General features: G+C 37.0%; 1 protein-coding gene across 2 annotated transcripts in view; it reads right to left on the reverse strand.

Moving 5' to 3' along the window:
* Window positions 1-1,422: 1,422 nt before the first annotated feature.
* TNKS2 (tankyrase 2) overlaps window positions 1,423-16,932 on the reverse strand; it is a 62,696-nt gene continuing 47,186 nt past the window's right edge. Inside the window, exons 20-25 of one of the 2 annotated variants that reach the window (XM_060102034.1) lie at window positions 13,836-13,933; window positions 12,911-12,985; window positions 9,967-10,072; window positions 7,734-7,920; window positions 4,685-4,841; window positions 1,423-3,852 (exon numbers count right to left, since the gene is read on the reverse strand). In XM_060102034.1, the coding sequence (XP_059958017.1) occupies window positions 3,790-3,852; window positions 4,685-4,841; window positions 7,734-7,920; window positions 9,967-10,072; window positions 12,911-12,985; window positions 13,836-13,933 (686 nt within the window). In that variant the 3' untranslated portion in view covers window positions 1,423-3,789. The remainder of the gene's footprint in view (window positions 3,853-4,684; window positions 4,842-7,733; window positions 7,921-9,966; window positions 10,073-12,910; window positions 12,986-13,835; window positions 13,934-16,932) is intronic. The other variant, XM_060102044.1, reaches the window with a different exon arrangement.

Consider the following 16,932-nt stretch of genomic DNA (forward strand, 5'->3'; position numbering starts at 1 on the left):
CTTTCAAATTATCTGTGAGGGACTACTGTTTTTGTTTTCCTCTTAATTTCCAATTTGTTGCAGACCAATACTTTAGTTAAAGAAATTTAAGAGGACTTCCCTGGCAGGCTGGTGGTTAAAACTCCATGCTCCCAATGCAGGGGGCACGGGTCTGATCCCTGGTTGGGGAACTAAGATCCCACGTGCTGCACGGCACGGCCTTAAAAAGAAGAAAAAAGAAATTTAAAACATTGCATCAATGTCAAACTGCTATAAAAGTTTCCTTTCAATTTTTGTTTTCATCTCTCCATGGGCTGGTAACAAATAGTTTGCAGACCAGCCCCACCTGCAGGCCACTTTTGCATAGCACCGCTCTACAGTGTACTGGCAGACCATTTGAGGGGCTTTGTGCAGATTTTTGTGATGATGATGACAACTGTGGGTGAATAACAAAGTGGAGAAGACACTTCTGACAATGGTGGCTTGTATGTGGACAGCAAGAACCTTCTAAGGTATCATTAAGTATTTTATGTCAGTCTTCCTCAGCTAGTAAGCATGGAAAGGAGGAGGCAGGTAGAGATTCAGCAGATAGTGAAAATGCCACATTACAGTCTAACTACACAAATCTGGCAGCTCTCCTGGTGAAGAATGTATACCACCACTTGCTTCCTCTGTTACTCTAGTCCTCTAATAGGACAGGACAGTAGGTAAAGGGCCAGTCAGGAATACTAATCACAAAAGCTTAGGGAAATTTATTTGCAAGTTTTCTTTCCTTATCACCCTGCAAACAACCGGATCACATCATACAATGGCATGCATGCTTAGGAACTAGCAAGTGAACATTTTAATATTATACCAACGCAAGCAGCAAGATAAAGCTGCTGAAAAATATTTCAAAGCCAAATGACTTATGGATTATTTGCACCATTATTCTCCTATTATGGAAAGCAGGGACCTGATCACACACACAGACACTCAGCATATTGAAACCATTTATCTTACTATACTTTCTTTTACGAATAATAAATACTACTAACTTTAAGATTTGTAAAGTTATAAAGAAATTTTCTATGACACAGAATACAAAAATATATTCCTATTCCTAAGTTAAGATAGATTTCCCAGGGGGAATTCCATGGTGGTCCAGCGGTCAGGACTCCAAGCTCTCACTGCCAAGGGCCTGGGTTTGATCCTTGGTCGGGGAACTAAAACCCTGCAAACTGTGTGGTGTGGCCAAAAAAAAAAAAAAGATAGATTTCCCAGGAAACAGCTTTAAGGTCTGCCAAAACTTGTGTAGGATGGACTAAATGTCTAAAAGCGTCTGACAGCTACTTTCATCTTAAAGCATCTGAGCAGGTATGGTCATGACATTCAGTATTTCAAATTTTAAACTGCAGTCTTTATCACTATTAGACTCAGAACTACATTATTTTCCTGCAATTGTGGTTTATTGTAATCTTAATCCATTTTCTCAAAGACCATTCAACAACACATTTATGCTATTCCAGTAATTACCATGCTACCCAGAAAAACAAGTGAACAGTTTATTAAGAATTAAATGAGGGTATGGAATGTGATACAAGTAAGACACTCAAGATGGATATAATAGTACTACTCACACAAAAAGTTAAATCTCTTTAAAAAAATCACAAGACAAAAGAAAAAGCAATTCCATCATCATAAAGTAAGGTATTTCATGCAAAAACTTCAAAGAAATCCCCAGTCACCCCCAAACCCCCCCAAGCTCCTAACAAAAAGCTATCCGAAATATTGCCATGCTAACATATTAACCACAATATAATCATTCATAGAAAAGCAACACACTAATTAAGCAATGGATTAGATGAAACAACATAGGCTGCAATATCATAAACTCATAGACCACAATGATTTTACATGATAATTCCAGAGTCACTCATAGGGTGAGCAATATGGGCTAAATGTTGAGAGATAAGGTATGTAAATATAAACTCCATTAACTCATCTCATTATCTTCTAATTATAAAACCTAGAAGCTTCCAGAACCTGAAAAATTACATAAAATTTGGCATACTCCATTTGTGTTCCAAGAATGATGTTAGGATCATATTTGCCATTATTAGAGAGCTATATAAAAGCACTTCATGGTCAGGAATTGACCTCTTAAATGATCACAATTTACATCATAGAAACACAACTCCAGATCACATTTACTGTGATTAACTCTTACTCAAGACAAGAAACATGATTTTCTAGCAATTTATGTACAAGTTACTGCAAAAGCCCAGTTAATTTAGAGACCGAATAAAATGTAAAACAAATGTGAACTGGTACAGAGAGTGAAGGGGAACAGCCTCATTAACAAAGATTTAATGGGTAACAATCTTGACTTCTGAGAGAACTACAGTCAACAAACAGACTGCCAAGCTGTAACTCATGTCTCTGTACCAAGATGCTTTAGCATATTTCATGGAAAAGATAGTTTTACATTAAAAAATAGGAATGGCATTTTATGGGACAGCATTCCCCTCCACAGCTGCCAAACAAGCCTGGTCACCAGGTGGTGCATAAACAAAGCGTTATTTCCAAGTGGGTGTACCATGTCATGATGAGGCAACCCAGGAGCGGAAGCACCCATTTCACTGCACCTGCCTATTCAGGAGGCCAGGAGAGAACTGGGACACCTACATTTCATGGTTTTGGGTTGAGCTTACCTATGGTGTATAGATTGGCTATAAGTAAAACAGTAAGGCCAAAGAAAAAGAACAGGAGAAAAATACTTTGGAGAAAAAACTACCCACTCCCATCTGCTATTTTTTTCCCTTTAGATTTAAGGTAATTAGAACAGACTGGAAAAATTTCAGGATTACCCTTCCCACATCTGAAAATTCAACTTCCTATTTACATTCCACGAAAAGAACACTATAATTGTTCAGTGGCAGGATTTAGCCTCTCTAAAAAATAGAAGCTCTTGCTCTAATTTTCACAAAATGACATGAGAAAATTTTCCAATGTGAAACCCAGAGTTTGAGGCTAGTAAAGAAGTGTCTTTAATAATCAGGACCATCATAGTTAGAGCTCTTTGGAATGTGTGTTATACATACAAAGTTATCACAAATTAAACTCCCAGAGTATTTATGAAACAAGCTCTTAAATGGGAAAGACTTCTAATGAGACATAAATGCTTCCATCAGCAAATTAAATCTGATGAATCAATCCTTCCCAAGTGACAAGGTCTCTGCTAACGACTCAACATAGCCTCTGAAATCAAAGGTAAAAGATCATTCAATCATGATGATGTAGGATGAAGTACAGATGAGCAGTACATATGAAAAAAATCTGTAAACCGCTGCAGTTCTAAAACAGTAGATTTATATTACAAAGCAATGTAAATAAATATGGGGCTAGTACAAAAGCTCTTATTTACAGTTTTACAAATGAAACTGTATTCAGTGTAAATGCTGTGTTTTAAAGAACACAGTACTATATAAGTAAAATGAGTTCTGTTGAGGGGAATTACAGTTTCTGTTAGAATCAATGTATAACGTATAAAAGATTCAAGTTAACTCTGTTTATAATTTAGTACAGACAAACCCAGTTTAACCTGGAATGGCATCTGTTAAAGTGCTGAAAAACAGGAAATATTTAGAAAACACTGTACACTATTAAAGCTTTATCAAGTCAGAATGTTAAAATCCTTTCACATTTTTAACCTTTTGCCACAGGCTTGTGGACAAGATGATTTTTCTCAGCAAAGGAGTAAAACTTACGAGGCCACCAGCTGCTTAGATGATTTTAGGTTCAGTGTTGCTAGTTTCCTAAAACAACTATTTATCCATCAACCATACCTTCAGGCCTTACAATCTGGTAAGTAATTAAATATTCAGGATAAGCCTAGAAGAGAAAGATTAATTCAAATATTGGTAAACAAATTTTTTGAAAGGAGACTTATTATAAGGATTCCTAGTGAAGAGGTTCTAAATTAGTGCTGTGGATCAGAATCATCAAAGGGCATTTTCCCAAAACAGCCTTACCTTGACTCCAATCCCTTAGATTCTCAATCAGCAGGTCTAGGATGAGTATTAAGCATGTGTTTGTTTTTAATAACTGAGGTGATCCTGATACATATCCCCCAGTATACAATGCTCTAGAGATGCTTTTGACTGGATCTATGTCACTAAGAGCAAGAGGAAATTATACATTTCCTTGCTACAGAGAGGTTAACTATTAAATATAGGATTCTAATTAATTATATTTTACAGAAGCTAAAATAAAAAAAGGATGGTTGACAAAATCTGAATAAGGTCTGTAAGATTAGATATATTACATTAATGATATTTTCCTGATTTTAACAATTTTAAGAGAATGTCCTTGTTTTTAGGAAATACACATTGAAGAATTTAAGGGTAAAGAAAGATGCCTATTACCTACTTCCAAGCAGCTCAGAAAAAAAAAAAAAGTATACACACATACAGTAGGGAGAGTATGATAAAGGAGAAAGAGAGAATGCTAAAATGTTAACATTTGGAAGATCGGGGTAAAGGGTATAAGGGAATTCTCTTTATTATTTTTGCAATTTTTCTTTAAGTCTGAAATAATTTCCAAATATGAGTTTAAAAGAAATCCAGCTCTTAAGGCAATATGCCTTGTCAATTTAAAAGATTAGTAAGTGGTTAAAGTATGGCTCTAAAGCATTTTTGAAGATGAGCAAATAAAACTGAATTACCTGTTCTCCTCTGTAAATAACATATTCAGCTAATGCTAGTCCATTTACACTGGGTCGACCAGTGACTGAGTGATGTCCTGGAGGAGAATGTGCCATTTTCATTGCACTGAACTGCAGGAAAGATTTTCCCAAGGTTACCCGGCAAAACAGCAGTTGCCTATAACATGTGAAAAGGAAAAGATCTCTCTGAAGACAAGTCGTACATGACAATTTTATTTATGTACACTACATAAGCTTTTTAATGCATTTATACATGAACACTTATGATTGTTTCTATCATTTTACCCTTTAAAGAACTTTGTAAGAATGTCTTCTACTACTCTCACTAATGAATTTGTCACTTTAATTAATCCTTATTTTAACTATAAAATGATTATCTTATAGCGACTGTAATAATCTTAAAGTGATATAGACTCTGCCATCCTGTTTGTATCCCAGCAAAAGCACAAATCATAGCTCAAGTGGGAAAGAGGAGGAGGTTTTAAGGGGATTCCATGAAGTGCCTTACAAAGTTGAACATCTACCCAGGTAAGTCCTGTTGATTCCACTTTCAAAATGTATTGAAATCCATTCTCTTCTCTTAATTCTACTGTCACTATGGAGTCCAAATCACCAAAATTTTCACCTGGACTGTAACAATGGCCTTTGAACTAGTCTTTCTGTTTCTACTCTAATTCTTGTCTAAATTATTTTCCATCCAAGCAACCAGTGATTTAGGGAAAAAAACGACAAACAACAAAAACCATAAATCAGATCGCATCGCTTTTCTGCTTAAAACCTTTTAGAGGTTACTCACTGTGCCTAGAAGAAAATCCAAATTCCTTTTAATGGCTCTAAATTCTTGAATTTTACTCTGTGTTCATTATGCCCAGGAGCATTAGTTTTTCTTCCCACAGGCCAAACTTTCTTGCCCTATGGCCATCAGACATACTATTTCCTCTATCATCTAGAATGATATGTATTCTACCACTCTTCTACTGGCTAATATTCATTTTTCAAGTTTCAGCTGAAATGTCACATCTTCAAATAGGTCTTCCCTCACCAGAAGTTTTAAGTTATTACTTTCCTACTCCCCACAGGCATATGATTGGCCTTCCTTAGGTCCAATGAACTTGTTATTACTTCACTGTTTCTCTAATTTCCTTTTTTCTATATAGGAGAAGAGGAGATTTGGTGGACTAATTGATGATTCTGTCTCCAAAGAAGATGGGCTATGTACTTTTTATTCTAAATATGTCCTTTGGAAACCTTTTAGCGTTTCTTTCTTTCTTTCTTTATATATATATATATATATATATATATATGGCTGCTTTGGGTCTTCATTGCTGCACGTGGGCTTTCTTTTTAGTTGCAGAGAGCAGGGGCTACTCTTCGTTGCGGTGCGCAGGCCTCTCATTAAGGTGGCTTCTCTTGTTGTGGAGCACGGGCTCTAGGTGCATGGGCTTCGGTAGTTGTGGCTTGCGGGCTCTAGAGAGCAGGCTTAGTAGTTGTGGCGGACGGGCTTAGTTGCTCCGCGGCATGCGGGATCTTGCCGGACCAGGGCTCAAACCTGTGTCCTCTGCATTGGCAGGCGGATTCTTAATCACTGTGCCACCAGGGAAGCCCTTCTTAGCGTTTCTAATAGATTTTCTATTATAGTCACAATCAGTCCCATGATAATCCAGCATAGAGATATCTTAAGTTAATAAATAAACTTATTTCCAGATATACAAGCATTCTACTCCAAAGACAGTTGAGAAGAGGTACTCGAACAATGCTTACTACTAATACTAATAATCAGAACTATTTAGCCTCCAGATAATATATGACAAGTAAAAGTAGCAATGTTCAATTTACAGAATCTCAAGAAATTACAAGCCTCCTAACCATTCCAACTTATGATCTAAAATAGAAATGGGTGGGAGGTCATACCCAGGAGGACTGACTTTAGATACCTACGTGAGTCTAAATTTAGGGGGAAAACAACAAGAATAAAATGTAAACAGTCTTTGTTTCCCTTCAGGACTACAGTCCTTTACCCTTGGTAACCTTTCAAAGTCAGCTGGGAAGCTTTTAAAAATCCCATGCATAGACCAGACCCCAGACCAATTAAGTGAGAATCTCTTGAGGGTGGGACACAGGCATTAGTTTTTAAAGCCCCTTAGGTAACTCCAGTGTGCTGCCAAAGCTGAGAACTACTGCTCTAGGGTTTCTACATCAGTGATCAGAAGCTTCAGTATCAGCTAGGAACTTGGTAGAAATTGGCAGAAATTCAAGTTCTAGGGCCCCACCTACTAAATCAACAACTCAGGATGCATGGCACCGGAATCTTTGTTTTTACTAGCCCTCTAGGTGATTCTGAGCTTGCTCATGTTTGATAGCTACTGTTCTAGGTCTTTATAAGCAGTGTCCTAACTATAGAATAAACCTTGGTAATTAATCTTACTTGATTTTTCAAATGGTGAAAGATAATTTATTTACCTATGAGGATTTTATCAATTAGACCCAAGTCATTTGAATGAGTTTAACAACCGAGTTAGACCAGGGTAACTAAAAGTAGGAAAAAAGTACAAAGTAGTTCTTTGATAATGTGCTTTCTAATGTATTGATGTATTTTATTATAACTTTTTGAGTAGTAGCATCACAGATTGAGGATTAGGATCACTATCACAGTGGAAGAGAGTCTCCCTCACACATTGCCATGAAATGATTAGGTTTAACAAGTAATGCCATTTTAGCCTTTGAATACCAGATTTTTAAACAGTCCACAATAAAATCTCTTTCATGCCCAATGATATTTTCTATTCCATATTCTAAAAGCACCATGTGCTCTAATGATTGAATGAGTTGAATAGGTCAAGTGCGTAGAACTGTGCTTGGCCCATACAGATCATTTAATAAATATTAGCCATTACTAGAACTGGTGAGAGGACCAATAGCAACCTGAAATATGACTAGCTTGGATTCCTAAAGTTGTCCGAGATAATGTTTTGCCCCCAAAATTTCTCAAATTTGAAACCAGTTCTTATCTGATTCTTATCAAAATAAACGAGAACAAGTGATCTCTTACCTGTGGCAAATGTAACAAGATCTGTCTTTGTGTACTGGACACCCAGTACCTCCTCCGATTCCATACACATACTGATTGCTTTTGGAAGAGTTTTCAGCAAAATAGATCCCAGCTCCAAACATGCCACCTATGTAGGCATGCCTTTCGTCAAAGCCTTTATGAATAATTGCATTCACAAAGGGAGACCCTAAAATACATATAAATACATAACATTTAAAAATTATCTTAGAAGAAAAAGAACAAAAGCTAAAGCCTCTTAGAAGTTAAATTCTTAAACATATATACACCACCACCACAATAAAGCAAAATCAAAACATAAGGGTTAACAAGTTAACTGTCAGCTAGCTCACCACTTTAGAATAAATAGTTAGTTTAGAAGAATTGCTGACATGAATGAATGTTTCTAATAGGGTGGTGGTTCAGATGCCAAGATAAGGACACATACAAATTCAACTAGAAAAACAAACAGATCACCTGAAATATCAATGCTAGAGTTATCAAATTCCAGGCCCCAAATTCATACATATCCAGAACCAAGAGTCTCATATTCACCTCTTATGGCAAGGATGAATGCAATTAGGTCATGCAATGATGCCCACATCTGTGTACTTTTTCTAGATATCAAAAGTGGCCAAAGTGATCTTTTCATGTTCATTTTCTTCTTTACACCTCTTCTCTCCTATCCTTCCACTTCTCTGCCTTTTATCACTTGCTAGTACCAGATTTCAACTGTAAATGTGGTGTGTTCCTTCATTCCCTACATATTGACTTCTTTCTCCTCCTTCCTTGCACGTGTGCCAAGAAGGAGCTTAGCCAAAGGAGAGGAGGTACTAAGCATGGGTACCAGGCCAGGGAGTGGAGTGAGGCTGGGGGTTGGGAAAAACCAGTAAAACACAACTAACTGATCCATCAAGATCAGTGTCCCTGTTCATAAAGGGACAGGAAAATACACCGAATTCCACTTTACAGAAATACTGAAGAATACAATAACTTATTTGAATTTGGAAAAACCAAAAACCATTTCTATTATAAAACAGAAAAAATTATTCATTACAACCATCAAGTCAATACATAAATAAATATGTTCTGTGACAAGAAATTATCATGATGATTTTTAGGGTTTTGGAATGAGAAGTACCATTTAGATATTATATACCAATTCAGTCTGCTATAGCCATTCTTCCAGGGGACTGTGAAATTTAAATGCTGTGTTTTATAGAACTTTACCAGTCTCTAAAAATTTTCTGCAATCAAAGCCAACTGAAGGAACAGACTGGACCGATCATGGGTAATGTGCTTGAAGACTTGATAAACACTACATTAATATCTATATTAATCTTTGCTATAAACATGAAACACCAATCATCAACACCTGCCAACTTGCAACATAAACAGGAAATTTCAAGAATGACAAGTAATGGTGCTCGCAATTCCACAAAAGTTCTCAGAAAACTCCATAGGTTCAATGACAGTGGCTCTTTTCGCTGAAGTTAAATGTAGCCTTGACACTTAGAATCAGTCAGAACAGGATGTATATATTCTTCTGAGGCAATTTTCAGATCTTATTTTAACTTTAATTCACCCAACCAGTTAAAAGTAAAACACACCATTTTTCAGAGTAATCATCACACAAGATCAACTATATTAAAAGGGAAGATATGAATAGTCAACATTCTCATTTCTACACTTTTTCTGTTACGGTAATCCTATTTATACATGACCTATTGTAAAACATACAAACTCTAAAGACGTTAAAAACACAGGGACTTCCCTGGTGGCGCAGTGGTTAAGAATCTGCCTGCAAATGCAGGGGACATGGGTTGGATCCCTGGTCTGGAAGATCCCACATGCCACAGAGCAACAAAGCCCATGTGCCACAACTACTGAGCCTGTGCCCTAGAGCCTGTGAGCCACAACTACTGAGCCCATGCGCCACAACTACTGAAGCTCACATGCCTAGAGCCCGTGCTTCTCAACAAGAGAAGCCACTGCAATGAAAAGCCCGTGCACTGCAACGAAGAGTAGACCCTGCTCGCCGCAACTAGAGAAAGCCCATGAACAGCAACGTAGACCCAACACAGCCAAAAAAAAAAAAAAAAAAAATTTAAAGATTTACAGAAATACTGTTTATTTTTTTAAAATGACACGAGGAATATACAGATTCATTATTATTTCAAACCTGACAAAAAATGTGGAGGAGGATGGTGGTAGGGTTGGGGGAGAGGAATCTTACCATGAAACAGCATTCTTTCATTTGCATGGTTGTGGTTTTCTTCAGAAACTTCTTTCCTCCGGTGAGTATATCTTTCCCATAGTTTCTTGTTACAAACTTTCTGAATCTTTAAAAAGAAACCAGAAAAATAAAATCTCTAGATCATAATAATTAATCTTATCTATAAATGGGCCACATAGGGCCAGAAGAGAGGCAAAACTTTTCTCTGAAATATAAATTATGTGTTATTTTTAGTCGACTAAAAAACTTTAACCCAACCATAAAAATGGAAATATAGGTACATTTTGGAAATCAAAAAGCTACAAAGGGGAAAAAAGCTATATGTAAAGGTCAAGAGAACCGTTAACTGATTAAAATACTTCCATTCTCATTACTTTAGAATTATTATTAAAACATCTCCAAATCAGACATGCTGAGTTCTGTATGGAAGTATAAGAAAGAGAATACTATCCTTTCCCCCCTGCTTTATCTGGCTCAAAGTACCATCTTTATCTGTTTTTAATTAAAAATATTTGAAATACACAAGTCAGAATGGCCATCCTGATCAGAAAATCTACAAACAATAAATGCTGAAGAGGGTGTGGAGAAAAGGGAACCCTCTTGCACTGTTGGTGGGAATGTAAATTGATACAGCCACTATGGAGAACAGTATGGAGCTTCCTTAAAAAACTAAAAATAGAATTACCATATGATCCAGCAACCCCACTACTGGGCACATACCCTGAGAAAACCATAATTCAAAAAGAGTCATGTATCACAATGTTCACTGCAGCTCTATTTACAATAGCCAGGATGTAGAAGCAACCTAAGTCCATCGACAGAGGAATGGATAAAGAAGATGTGGCACATATATACAATGGAATATTACTCAGCCATAAAAAGAAACGCAATTGAGTTATCTGTAGTGAGGTGGATGGACCTGGAGTCTGTCATACAGAGTGAAGCAAGTCAGAAAGAGAAAAAAAATACCATATGCTAACACATATATATGGAATCAAAAAAAAAAAAAGGTTATGAAGAACCTAGGGGCAGGACAGGAGTAAAGATCCAGACGTAGAGAATGGGCTTGAGGACACGGGAAGGGTAAGGGTAAGCTGGGACGAAGTGAGAGAGTGGCATGGGGCATATATACACTACCAAATGTAAAACAGATAGCTAGTGGGAAGCAGCCGCATAGCACAGTGAGGTCAGCTCGGGGCTTTGTGACCACCTAGAGGGGTGGGATAGGGAGGGTGGGAGGGAGACGCAAGAGGGAGGGGATATGGGGATATATGTATATGTATAGCTGATTCACTTTGTTATAAAGCAAAAAGTAACACACCATTGTAAAGCAATTATACTCCAATAAAGATGTTAAAAAAAAGTTGAAATAGCCACACCAAACACACACACACACACACACACACACACAAACACATACACCTACCTAGTACTCCCTCTATCCTTCCCTATCCCTCCAATTCCTAAAATCTGTCTGGAGAAGAGTTAAAGATGGATACTGGTTTCATTAGGAGTACTGTCAAAATTCACAATCCTAGTGCTGTTTCTTAGCTGTATTTAAGGGTGCTACAGCCCCCTGCTGGTCCTAGAACACATCTGGGAGCTGGTGGTTTTAGTCTTGGTTCAAATTAACTCAAAATACCATCACAGACATAATCAAGGCAGACAACTGGCATAAACAGAGCTCATTAATGTTTAAAAATAAAAGGGAACAAAGTTTTATCAATGAAAAAACTTTTATTAGATATCACATTAAAATACCTTTATAGAGGAAGAAAACAGCATACCTCCCAAGTTCAGTAACTTTGGAAATCAAACACATATTCTCTTCCCTGCCTTCACCCTTAACAAACCTCTACACATTCTGTTACTGCTTGCACACAAAAGGGACTTGACTGAAATTTGCCTGTAGTAGGAATAATTATTTGTCTTATTAAAAATTACTATATATATATATCCATGAATAGAAATCTCAAGATGTCACTCAGGTCATACTATGATATGAACTAATAAAATACAGCTCCCAGAAGAATAACACTTTCACCTGAATAATGTGTGCTTGTTTTATATCATCTTATTTCTAAATAGTATGAACACAGCAATCTCAATGAATAATTTTAGTATTCACTAATTCTAAAATATGACATCTATTAGCATACTCATAATAGTATATTATTGTGAGACAGTAATACAACACAGCTGAAAAATTTGATACTGTTCGCCTTTGAGTTTAAAATTTAGGTATTAGAAAGATACTGGCCACATTTTAATTATAACTCTAAGTCTTATAATGATTAAGAATATATCAATGTAGTTAATAGAAAATCACTATGCATCTCAAGTAGAGTATGCAGTTTGGTTGCTATATAGCTTAAACAACACCACAAACTAGCAAAGCTGAAAAAGGTCCTGAGAAGAGTAACTGATATCAGTAACAGTCAGGACTCTCCGTAAAACATTTTTTTTTAAAGACTATTTTTGGAAAGATGGAAGGTATAGAAGGAGTACTACTAAAATTACCAAAAATTGGTATATGTGGGGACTCACAGAAACCTGTAGTAGTCACAGTTAGGACAAACAAACCATGGTGTAATTATAAAGATGGGAGTCCTTCCATGAGTCACAAAAAAATTCAACTTTGTTACAACAGAGTACCTTAATAGTAGTTTACATATTTAAAGTCCTAAACCTGCAGGATTTACCTTTACCCCAAGATAAAGCATAATCCCTAAACTTAAATACGTTCAACAGAGGCTGAACTAGTGTTTAGTACAGAGATTTGAGGATCTTAACCTTCCAAGGCCATATTCTTTCCCAAAATATCCCCTGATGTCCTGTGAAAGACTTATTGGGCTGGGCAGATTACATTCTTGTGAAAGTTAATCATGGCTTCAGGCTTTGAAAACTATGGTCTCAGCAAACTTTATTTTCACTAACTTATTACCTTGAGAATATTGTATCTGTTGAAGATTCCACCTGCATGACCTCCATCTCTGTGCTCTCGGACTGTACTCTGCATCTGATGGAAAAATATTCCAAATATACGTGCGTTAGCTTTTGTGTTTTTTTTGATTTAGGGAACATGGTTCTTGACTCATATGATTCTATTTTTGAGAATACAAAATGGGTTTTTAATATTTTTGTTGTTTAAGGAATGAGTTCTATAAGTTCACACGTACTGTTTTTGAGCGATAGCAGATAGCTAATACAATCTAAAAATACATATAGGTGAAAATTATAAAATGCAAACTACAGGAAGAAAAAGAAACAAGCAGATGCATAGGTGAGCTAAACATACAAAGCCAACCACTTGACATACCAAAAAACCCCCCCAATGATTTATTTGTTCCCATGTGTTTTGCTCTAGTAAAGCACAATTTGTATTTCATTGAGAGTTGGGAGTTTCCTGAGCTTTAGAACTAAGTCTCACTCAACTTTGTATCTCTGTGCTCAGCTCACACATTTAGGGTATGATGTTCTTCAAAGTGCAAGGCAGTATTCTAAGATTTTGGTGGATCCAAGAGTTTTGTGGAAAGAAAGCTAGAAAAAAATTTCCTAGATAAGTAGCATTCACATGTTTTGGGTCTTGTCTAAGATACTGGGCTTTGCAATTGCCTTCATGAAGGAACGAAATATTAGCAACCTCTTCTTCAACAGAATTCTGTGTATTAATTGTAGTGCTAAACCAAGTTATTAGAATTAAGGTTTACTGAGATAGTGTACTTTAAATGCTGATTTCAGAAGTTTTCCAGGTGGTAAAGAGTTAGGGACATTAAAAAACCCTGCTACATACATGTTCAACTAGATCTGGAAACTTCTGGGAAATTTAGCCTACTGAACCAACGTTTACTTAAGGTATATGAACATACCTCTTCCTCCACAGACTGAAACTCTTTATCATCAGGAGACAGATCTATGAGAATTGTTCCACTTCCAGAGGTGTTCAGAGTTAAGTATGGGTTAAGACCTATCAAATGAAATTTAAAGGTAAAAAAAAATTTGCCAAAAAACCCCCCCAATAAACATCAACCCAAAACAACCACCTAATTTATCTGATACTTACTACCAATTTTAAAAAACTTTTTTATTTTGGGATAATTTAGATTTACAGGAAGGCTGAGAGCACTGAGAGTTCCTGTGTACTCTCACTCCACTTCCTAAAGTTACCATCAGGAACATTAATGTTTCCTTAATGTTACCATTTTACACAATCATAGTACACCTGTCAAAAATTAAGTAAATTTCAGATTTTATTTGGATTTCACCAGTTTTCCCCACTAATGTCCTTTTACTTTACCAGGATCCAAACCAGAATATCACACTGCATTTAGATGACTGTTTTTTTTTAATCTTACAAGTCATAAGGGTTTTGTGAGAATAGTTCAGAAAACCTTTCTGTTCTTTATTTCCTATTTGTCACGTTTTCTTCTTCAAATTATTTCCTTTATTAACTAGGCAGCCCTTTCAGCATTTGGTCCCTTTATTTTTTGTAAAACTGAGGAAGAAACTTGCGTGGCCTTAGGTAATTTTAAATCATCCAAGAACGAGAAGTCATAAAGTCTACTAACAATGGAATGCTTATTCTAACCCATGATAGATTCTTCAATTCAGCAATGAATTTGTCATATTTTCTGAATGTCAACAGTCAAGATAATCATATATATTTTTGTATCTTTACTCTCACAAAAGCTTTTTAAATGGAATCTTAAAACAGAATTTTCTAACTTCTTTGTTACATCTGTAACACAACTCTCCTTTAATCTCTACAAGATCTCCAGAGCTCCACTGTTTCTGAGTTAGGGCTCAGATCCTTTACTGCTGGGTTAATGCATGGCGGTTTGCCTCTGGAGACTAAGAGCACTGTTCTGGTCTGAGTAACAGTACTACCACCAACATGCCAAACTCTGATAAAGATGTATAGATATGGCTGAATTACAATGTCTACAAGAAGTACAGAGACTATACAGAGAAGGTATTTTATAGAAAAAACACTTAACAGAATAAAGTCTGTGACAAACACTTGACTAAGCTATCTTCTAATGGCCTCAAGAAGACGTTTATCAGTGCTGAAAGATCAGAACAAGTAATCTATTTTTTTTAAAAAATTATTTATTTATTTATTTTTGGCTGCATTGGGTCTTTGTTGCTGCGTGTAGGCTTTTGCTAGTTGCAGCGAGTGGGGGTTGCTCTTTGTTGCGGTGCGTGGGCTTCTCACTGTGGTGGCTTCTCTTGTTGTGGAGCATGGACTCTAGATGCATGGGCTTCAGCAGTTGCTGCGCATGGGCTCAGTAGTTGTGGCTTGCGGGCTCTGGAGCAGAGGCTCAGCAGTTGTGGCGCATGGGCTTAGCTGCTCCGCAGCATGTGGGATCTTCCCAAACCAGGGCTCGAACCTGTGTCCCCTGTATTGGCAGGCGGATTATTAACCACTGCACCACCAGGGAAGTCCCAGAAAAAGTAATCTATTGACTTGATGCACTGAATGATAGATAAGGCTGTTAAGTCAGCGAGATGAGAGGCTGTCAGAAACTTGCCACTGGTTCCATTTTGCAAATTGGGTATAATATAGGTATAGAATCTTGGCTTCAAATGAAAATGAGGAAGGTGGTAACTTTATGCAGGAAAGTGACCCTGATGTGCTAGATCAGACAGGGTCATTCTGTGTCATGATGTTTCTCCTCCATGTAGGAATGAATGTTCCTACTAAATTGTAGCTGGATGTTATCAGAATGACCAGAGGCAGCATGGAGGTACGTACCTCTGACACTTGAAGGCGGTGTATCTGTTTCCTGAGCCTTTCAACAATCTTAACTGCTATCCTACCAGATCCAGTGTTTTCTAGTAGAGTCATGATGGCAGTCCACAACTGAGGGTTCTAGCTCCTCTTCATAGTAACATTCCAGGGAGCCATGAGGCTTCCCTCTTCTTTATCTCATAAAATTTTGTCTTCTATACTAGAAATATCCAAGACTATCTCACATTTTAAATGTTTTGCCCCGGTTCCTATCAGGAAAGTAAAGTACATCTACCTTTAATCAATTCTATTCCAGAATTCCAGTTTAAAACATTCTTTAGGGCTTCCCTGGTGACGCAGTGGTTGAGAGTCCACCTGCCGATGCAGGGGACACGGGTTCGTGCCCCGGTCCAGGAAGATCCCACGTGCTGCGGAGCGGCTGGGCCCGTGAGCCTGGCCATGAAGCCTGCACGTCCGGAGCCTGTGCTCCGCAACAGGAGAGGCCACAACAGTGAGAGGCCCGCATACCGCAAAACAAACAAACAAACAACAAAAAAACCCTGAAAACATTCTTTAGCTTGAATCACCTGATTTTCAAAGCTCTCTTTTTTCTTCTTCAAGAGGTGGACCTATCCTGGCTAGCATACATCCTTCTCTAAAAATTCTCTCATTTTTGCTAATGGGGGTTTGTCTTTAACCAGTTGTACAGCCAGGTCTTCAATTACAGGATGCTTCTGACCCTGGGGTACATCACTCCCTCAGTTTAACAATGAACTTAAAATGTGGTTCTGACACCTAAAATAATTCATCTTTTATACCCAAGACCTGATATACATACAGGAAGTGTGAATATCTACTGAACAAATGCAATTTGCATTTTCCTAACGTATCAACATTCAAGAGAAATAAAATATTATTCAACTTTGTTTTGCTAAGTTTCTTTAGTTGCAACATGACTGTTCCCCAATATTTTTCTTTTTGTTTTTCTTTGGTTCCCCAATATTTTTACTGCAAGTGTTTAGAATTTAACTACAATAAAAGAGATTCACATTATTTTATGCGCAGGCCTGAACACCTAGTCATTACCTATTATATTACCATAAGATGTTAGATATCCAAGTTTCAGATCTTTTAGAACCATACAATTTTTGAGCTACAATAACTTCAGAAATAAGTGAATGGAAATAACGGAAAAAACTTCAGAGATAAAGCAACACCCACTTTTCTCAATGGCC

The sequence above is a fragment of the Mesoplodon densirostris genome, chromosome 1 (assembly GCF_025265405.1).
Source record: "Mesoplodon densirostris isolate mMesDen1 chromosome 1, mMesDen1 primary haplotype, whole genome shotgun sequence".
Lineage (NCBI taxonomy): Eukaryota > Metazoa > Chordata > Mammalia > Artiodactyla > Ziphiidae > Mesoplodon > Mesoplodon densirostris.